We start from the raw sequence: 8,668 nt of genomic DNA, 5'->3' as shown, positions 1-8,668 counted from the left end.
GAGAATACGGGTGAGTTCTATGATAGGACNTGGGAAAGAATTCTGATTGGTCCAGCTGGAGCCACTTGTGACACCATTCACTTTGGCCAGGCCAATTTCAATTAAAAAAAAAAAAAGGGTGAGACATAGGTCTGAGCACCCAGCTTGTGGTCAGGGGGAGGAGGTAGTGTGATTGATGGAGTCAAAAAATGATTTGGTTTGGGAGACAAGCAGAGAGCTAGACTCAGAAAACAGCAACCATTCATTCCATAATGGAACCAGCAGCCAGTTTTCTTTACATATTCCTTTGCCAATCAGTCCGCATTTGATAAGGGTTGGCTAATAGTTAAGTGGTTGTAGGCTTGCAGACTCCCAGAAAGTCTGGGTGAGAGAGCAGGGCAAGGGAGCAAGAGGAAATAATCTGCCCTGGATAGGTGTGGGGATGGGGGTTGAGATGGGGGATGTGGGTAGAGAAGGGGGGGGTGGAGAGGGGTGCTCTGGGAGCAAAGATTTCCTCTGACACTCAGTGTCCAAGAGAGCTTACTCTGGGATGAATATACTTTTTTGCTGGAGGTGGGGAAGGGTGGGTCCAGAGCAAAGTTTGGAATCACCCAGTTGAAGTTAGACCCCTATATCCGTCACTCCCTCGAGACCAGAAACACTGTTAGCATCTTCTCTGAGTTCAACAGACAGTGAATGCATCTTGTTTGTAAGGAATAATTTGAGTGCTGCCCAATAATCTTGAGGAGGTCAAGGATGAGGGTCCCTCAGGTCTTCTTGCCACTGACTTTGGGGCTTGGATTGCTACAAGGGCTTTCCCCATTCTCTCCCACTCAAATTGCAGAGATCAGGTAAAGCCACCCAGGTTCTCTGGCAACTGAGAGTACACATTCTGTTGCCCCCACTGCCCCTACACCCTTAGTCGTGGAGTTGCCATGGTGTTGAGCCTCCCTGCCTACCTCCAAAAGTCCCACCTCACACACAGACACCTAACTCTACTCAGTCTTTTTTTATTTTTTTAAGATTTTATTTATTTATTTGACAGAGAGTTACAGCGAGAGAGGGAACACAAGCAAGGGGAGTGGGAGAGGGAGAAGCAGGCTTCCCACCAATCAGGGAGCCCAATGCAGGGTTCGATCCCAGGACCCTGGGATCATGACCTGAGCCGAAGGCAGACGTTTAACAGCTGAGGCACCCGGGCGCCCCATAGCTCTACTCAGTCTTTAAGAGCAGGTCAGGTATTGCCTCTTCCTGGAGCCCACCCCTGTTTCCTCTCTTCCCCTCAGCACACACCCCCTGCCTTCCCAGGGCTAGAGGCTCTTTTTTTCCCCTTGAAGATATAGTTATTTGAGAGAGAGCTAGCACGTGGGGTGGCGGGGGGGAGGTGGCGGTGAGGGGGAGAGGGAGAGAGAATCCTAAGTAGACTCCGCGTCAAGTGTAGAGCTGGATGCGGGGATCCAGTCATGACCTGAGTCCGATGCTTAATCAGCTGTGCTACCCAGGCACTCTGGAGGCTCTTTCTACCTGCAAGTGGCAGTGAGCACTTTTACTGCCGCCTCTTACTGTTCCACGGTCATTTACGTTCTATTTCTCTATCTTGGTTGACTGTAAATGTTTTACAGTACAAAAATAATCAGAGGTCATTCATCTACCAATCCTTAGTGTCTTGCCCAGAGACCAGGAAGGAGTAAATGCTAATAAATATTTGCTGAATGCCTGAAGGAAATGTAAAGAATGTACTTAAAAAAATTCAGGGCACCTGGGTGGCTCAGTCGATTAAGTCTGCCTTCAGCTCAGGTCATGATCCCAGAGTTCTGGGATCGAGTCCCACATTGGGCTCCCTGCTTAGTGGGGAGCTTGCTTCTCCCTCTGCCTCTGCTGCTCTCCCTGATGTGCTCTCTCTCGCTCTTTCTCTAGCTCTCAAATAAATGAATAAATAAAATATTTAAAAAAATGAATACAAAAAAGTTGCCAGCCCCTTCTCATTGACCTGGCTTACTTACAGTTAAATGGAATAACATTTGTAGTCCATTTTGATTGAAACTGTGAAGGCACAGAAGCCATATTTGCTCAGTGTCATTACCACCGTCAAGGAGAAGGAAATAGATTTCCCTCCCCTCTTTTGATTAGTAAACTCAACCCCAGTGTATGTGCAAAAATCCAAATTATTTGACAACAATTAAATAATCATTCCATGTTTGTTGCCTTCCACTGTGCATTCTGTGAATTTTACTCTTATAATTAACAATAAATTGTCCCATCTGACCACAATTTTTGTAAACTGATATCTTGGGTTTAAAAATCCTAGTAAGGTTGTTCAGCCTTGCCGAGAGTCAGTGACTGACAAACCCAGAACAAAGGCTCAGGGTATTCTCAGAAGCACCTGTGGTTCTTATGTCTTTTTACCTAGAGCTCAGAAAGGAGGAGGAAAAGGGTATCATCTCTTTTTTGGGGCTGTATCAGTTTGCTTGGGCTGCTATAACAAAATACCACAGACTGGGTGGCTTCAACAACAGAAATGTATTTTTTCACAGTTCTGGAGGCTGGAGTTTAAAGATCATAGTATTGGCAGATTTGATTTCTGCTGCGGCTTCCTCCTTGGCTTGCAGATGGAGAAGGATATTCCCCAGTATTATTCATCCTGAGAATACGGGTGAGTTCTATGATAGGACTCACAAGGAGGCCTTACATTTAGACGAGAAAGAAATTTCTCTTCTTTTGGAGGGTAGACAATGAAGAGGGCGCTTGAACTGTGGGAAGGTAGACGGGACATTCAAGAGTTTGGCCAATAGCGTAGCAGGGAGGGAATCTCATGCCTGTAAGATGCTTGGGGTTCTTCAGGGGATACATGTTTAGCAGGAGTTGAAGTTATTCTTTGTATGGCAACTCTTTCGTGTTGTACAAAAACTTCCAGGAGCATGTTTTATTTTTATTTTTAAAATATTTTTAATTTAAATTCAATTTAATTAACATATACTGTATTATTAGTTTCAGAGGTAGAATTTAGAGATTCATCAGTTGCATATAACACCCAGTGCTCATTCCATCAAATGCCCTCTTTAATGCCCATCACCCAGTTACCCCTTTTCCCCCCACTCACCTCCCCTCCAGCTACCCTTGGTTTATTTCCCGGAGTTAAGAGTCTCTTATGGTTTGTCTCCCTCTCTGTTTCCATCTAATTTTGTTCTTCCTTCCCTTCCTCTATGTTCATCTGTTTTGTCTCATAAATTCCACATATGAGTGAAATAATATGGTATTTGTCTTTCTTTGACTGACTTCCCTTAGTTTAATACCCTCTAGTTCTGTCCACATCATTTGCAAATGGCAAGATTTCGTTCTTTTTGTTGGCCAAGTAATATTCCTCTGTGCGTGCGTGCGTGTGTGTGTGTGTGTGTATGTGTAACATCATCTTTATCCATTCATCTGTTGATGGACATCTGGGCTGCTTCCATAGTTTGGCTATTGTGGACATTGCTGCTATGAACATGGCAGTGCGGGTACCCCTTCAGATGACTACATTTATATCTTTGGGGTAAATACTCAGTAGTGCAATTGCTGGGTCATAGGGTAGCTCTATTTTCAACTTTTTGAGGAGCCTCCATACTGTTTTCCAGAGTGGCTGCACCAGTTTGCTTTCCCACCAATGGTACAAGACTGTTTCTCTTTCTCCGCATCCTCACCAACATCTGTCATTTCCTGACTTGTTAATTTTAGCCATTCTTTTTTTTTTTTTAAAGATTTTATTTATTTATTCGACAGAGATAGAGACAGACAGCGAGAGACGGAACACAAGCAGTGGGAGTGGGAGAGGAAGAAGCAGGCTCACAGCAGAGGAGCTTGATGTGGGGCTCGATCCCATAATGCCGGGATCACGCCCTGAGCTGAAGGCAGACGCTTAACCGCTGTGCCACCCAGGCGCCCCAATTTTAGCCATTCTGACTGGTGGTATCTCATTGTGGTTCTCATTTGTATTTCCCTGATGCCGAGTGATGTGGAGCATTTTTTCATGTGTCCGTTGGCCATTTGTATGTCTTCTTTGGAGAAATGTCTGCAGGAACATATTTTAAAAAGATCGTGGGAAAATCTTTGCCTTGCTTAGGGTGACACTGTAGTAAAGAAACAGTAGCTTAAGGAGAAAGGTCGTCTTTAACTTGAAGGAGGTACTAGGTAGTAGAGAGGAACATGCTCAGAAACTGGAGTAGGGGTCTGTGCCGTTTTAATTTGGGCAGTCAAAGAAGCGTGACCTGGGATAGAAGAAAGTAGATTCTGGGATGTAATGTCATGTTTATATCTCTAGTTTGTGAATGATTAACAGATGCTCATATATGGATAAATTTTATACCACAGCCCTTAGAAATATGGCTGTCTTTTGATTAGCATTATCCCCTTTGCCTAATAGTTCAGTAGCTGCTTGTGCCCTCAAAACTCTCTAACCTAATGCTCTCCAATATGGTAGCCACTAGCTACCACTTGAAATGTAGCCAGTATGAATTGAAATGTGCTGTAATGGTAGTATACATGTGAGATTTCAAAGACTTAGTGCAAAACAGAATGCCAAACATCTCAAATAATTTTTATATTGATTATATGTTGAAATGATAATATTTTAGATTTAGTTCATCAAATAAAATGTATTATTAATATTCATTTCATCTAGTTTTACTTTTTTAAATGTAGCTATTAGAAAATTCAATGACCTTTATGATTTGCATTTGGTTCTGCATTCTGTATCTGTGGGAAGCACTACCCTGCCTATTGCCTGTTGTCCTTTGGGAAATGCTTTGGACCAAAGATAGCAGCCCTGTGCCTCTCCCTTACTGCTCCTCCCTTCCACTATTCCCCCATATTTTTATCTTAAATGGCTCTGAACTGGGTTATGTGCTTTTTTTTTTTTTTAAAGATTTTATTTNTTTATTTATTCGACAGAGATAGAGACAGCCAGCGAGAGAGGGAACACAAGCAGGGGGAGTGGGAGAGGAAGAAGCAGGCTCATAGCAGAGGAGCCTGATGTGGGGCTCGATCCCATAACGCCGGGATCACGCCCTGAGCCGAAGGCAGACGCTTAACCGCTGTGCCACCCAGGCGCCCCGAGGGTTATGTGCTTTTATGGGGAANTTACTGCTCCTCCCTTCCACTATTCCCCCATATTTTTATCTTAAATGGCTCTGAACTGGGTTATGTGCTTTTATGGGGAGGGTAGACTTGCCACCCCCACATTCTGTTTTTGCATTTGGGCCTTTTCCACAAAACCTATGAAAAAAGAAAATAATGTCTTTTGCTGTTTTTTGTCCTGTTACCTCAAGGAAGGCACATCATATGAGAACCATAAATCCTTGTTACAGAGGCCTAATCTGAGCTATCCGTGAGCCAAATTCAACGCTACAGTCACCATTCTTGGTGCTTGCCTTTTTCTTGGGCATACAAACTAAAATTCCATTCCTCTCCAGCTCTACCTCCTCTGTGAGGTTTCTGTGAGAATGATAACATTATGTAAACTATAGGTGCTGAAACAGTATTTATTGAATGACTGATGACCCAGGAAACAGTCCTGTGTTTCATTGTACAGCTAGCAAAGAAGACAGGAGCTTGGTGCTTTAAGGGAAAGGCCCACAGCCCTGCTCATCTGCTTCCTCCAGCTCCAGTCATGTCGTTGGTAGCATCTGTGGCGGTGGTGCTGGTTGTGGGGAGTCAGCAGCTGAGTTTCTGCTTTCTTTGGTGTCTCTCTTGGTAGCAACAGCAGTATATGAAATATTTCCTGAGAACACAGGGTTGGTGAGGAGAGAGTTTACATTGGTGGCGTTTGGGCTGATGAGGGTGTTGCTGTGGGCAAAAGGGCTCATGCGTTTGATTTGGGGGAGAAGAGATAAAATCTGACTTTTTGTTTGTATCTCAGCATCAGAATTCTTGGTAGTTTGTAGGTGTTCTTGGGAGCCTTCTCCAAGTGTGTTGGACATTTCATTTTGCATGTAGTTTGTTATCATTTGAACCATTTTTGGTCCAATGCAACATTTTTTCTTCTTGCATTTCTGTATCTCTTTTTCATCCACAGCACAGTGGTCTTTGCATCTTCCAAAACCCATTAAACATCGTCTCAAGCCGAAGTACTCTGCACAAAGAAAAGAGAATACCATTGGGCTAAGGTTACTAGCTAGATGTGATGTTAAGACTGCTGAAGGGTGAGGCACAGAATAAGAGGGTGTTTATTAATGCTAAGTTTTAAGTACAGTGTTTAGGGATGTTGGTGGAAGCACCTGGCAGACCAAGAAAGTCTCTGTACACCCCTGAAATCCAAAATATATCCCTCTGGTCCCCCTCATTGAGTAACTTTAAAAATCTAGGGCACATAAAGGAAAGGAGAAAAGGGAATACATTTTTTTTTTTGGCTCCAGAATAGGATTTTAGACACTCCAACTTAGACACTTAGGGAACATCGCTCTCTCCTCATGACCCTAGGAAATACCAGCAAGAGCAAAATCTGTCATAGAACTAATCCAAGAAGGACTTTCAAAAGAGATGAATAGGACTTTCAGGATGCTGACTTCTTGCCAAATCCAGTGGTGCATGACCTCACTCATGCTCCCTGACAAGCGCTTGACCTGTGGTTCCCGGGGCATGGTGTTCTATCATTTGTAGTCTCTCTGGACATTCTGTCCCTCAGAGGCCTTACTCATCAAAACAGCCTTGACCTCATCTCTATCCAGGGAACTCCCACATGGTTATCCATAGCTCTAAATTCTCTGCTCAGTTTAGTACTTCATCTGCTGAATTTTTTTTCATTCCAGTGTCTCACCTTTTTTCCTGAATCAAGGACATTCTCCCTCACTCTGTACTCTTAACAATTCAACTGATTTCCCATAAATAACAAGAAACTTATGTAGCACCTAAGATTCACATACATTTCAACATCATTTCCCTCCAGAGACAAAACAGTAAAATTCTTATATTTCAAGCAGCTACATTGATTAACCTGCTATACTCATGTGGAATTTGGGGCTCAAAGTGGCTAAGTGACTTTACCCAAGATGACACAGCCAAACTTGCTTATGTTACTGCTCTTCTCTTAAAGGTCCCAAGATAAAAACATTAGAAATATCTTGACTCTTTCACTTTTTCTTCCCCGACCCTTGCCAGTTATTCTAAATATCAGGGTGATTCTTTTATTCTGAAACAAATTTTCATGCTTCTCTATTCTTTCCAAAAAACAATGGCCAATCCTCTGGTTCAGCCTTTTGCCAAAATGTATTCCTAGACGCCCTGATGAGTGATTTGGGGGTTTCCAAGAAGTCAAAGCCTGAGAAAATCCGAAAAAGTTGAGATGGAGAACGTAGACCTATTTACTGGATCCTTAGAGGAGTTTTTTTGACCACAAGGGTAAGGACTTCCTCCTTATTATACCAAGGTATAAACTAATCTGAACATTTGCTTCAAGAGATGGTTTAAATTAGAAATAGAGCATAAATGAGGTATACTTGGCTGAGTGCCAGATGATAATGATGTGAGGGCAGGAAGGCAGCCTTTATGTGTTGGATAGTTTCTGAGTACATAGAAAACATCCTGCTTTCTCTGTAGCTCCCTGTGTACCCCCATCAGGCAGAGTCTAGGGTTGGGGCCTATGGGGATGCATGGGGGATGGTGCATGACTGAGGCAATAGGTAAAGTCTTCAGCCATCTGTTTGGGCATCTCCTCTTTCAGCATTACTGGGGTTCCCGTTGTCATGGACAGCCAAATCCCTGCTTCCCCACACTGACCCCTTCTAAATGCAGGATTCCGCATTACCTGTGTTCACCTGGTACTGTAGCAGGAGGCTGGCAAAGATAGGAAAAAGGAGCTTCATGGCTGGGTGCCAGAGAGGAAGCCTTGGATCTGGGTTGGTGTTCTTGAGCTCCAGCCTTTATTGGCCTCTTCATGGCCTTAGGCCATGAGCAGTGAAGTGCAGCCAAAACTCACAGCAGTTGCGTTTTCACTGATTCTGTCCGAGAGCAGCCTTTCTTCTGTACAACACATTCCCTGCTCTTGATCCTGGGGGAAACATAAGACATATAAGATATGAAAGAAAGTGCATCCCTTCTTAATATGTGAGCATGGCAAGAGTAATATGTTTGTTTTTCTATTTGTCAGCTAATTATGCCTAAGGCACTTAACGTGGGAGAGTCAGAAGCATAGAAATTGCTATAACCATAGAGTCTCGGAGGATTGTCTCTTGTCTTTTTTGTGCTGGTGTCTCCACTGTTAGTAGGGGAACTGGATCAGCATTAGAGCTCAGTACATGCATGTTGAATGAGTTTGATGGAGGCAGCTTCTGGCATAACTTTAACTTCTTTTATTGAAATATAATTGGACATATAACATATTTGTTTCAAGTATACAAGATAATGTTTTGATATTTGTATAAATTATGAAATGATTGATAGTAAGTCTAATTAACATCCATCACCACACTTTTAAGACTTACTCTCTAGCAACTTTCAAATATACAAAGCAGCATTATTAACTATAGTTACCATGCAGTACATTACACCCCTGGAGCTTAATGATTTTGTGACTCTACATTTGTACCGTTTGACGATCTTTACGCATTTTGCCCCCTAGCTCCTCCTCTGTACCTTGGCAACCACCAGTCTGTTCTCTGTATCTATGAGTTCATCTTTTTTTGTTTTTTAAAAGATTTTATTTATTTATTTGACAGAG

General features: G+C 42.9%; 1 protein-coding gene across 1 annotated transcript; it reads right to left on the bottom strand.

Annotated features, from left to right (window-relative positions):
* Nucleotides 1-5,621: 5,621 nt before the first annotated feature.
* DEFB129 (defensin beta 129) lies at nucleotides 5,622-7,814 on the bottom strand. Its single transcript, XM_011217273.1, has 2 exons — nucleotides 7,757-7,814; nucleotides 5,622-6,085 (listed from the first exon to the last, which is right to left on the bottom strand). Exons 1-2 carry the CDS (start codon nucleotides 7,812-7,814, stop codon nucleotides 5,622-5,624), a joined length of 522 nt encoding a protein of 173 aa, XP_011215575.1.
* Nucleotides 7,815-8,668: the final 854 nt, after the last annotated feature.

The sequence above is a fragment of the Ailuropoda melanoleuca genome, chromosome 13 (genome assembly GCF_002007445.2).
Source record: "Ailuropoda melanoleuca isolate Jingjing chromosome 13, ASM200744v2, whole genome shotgun sequence".
NCBI classification, from domain to species: Eukaryota; Metazoa; Chordata; class Mammalia; order Carnivora; family Ursidae; genus Ailuropoda; species Ailuropoda melanoleuca.
This window is presented reverse-complemented; position numbering and strand designations above follow the sequence as displayed.

Excerpts from the sequence above, each read along its gene's own strand:
- DEFB129 (XM_011217273.1), bottom strand. The coding sequence starts at position 7,814 with ATGAAGCTCCTTTTTCCTATCTTTGCCAGCCTCCTGCTACAGTACCAG. Across the intron at positions 6,086-7,756 it reads ACAGTACCAGGTGAACACAG|AGTACTTCGGCTTGAGACGA; the intron begins GTAATGCGGAAT and ends TTCTTTGTGCAG.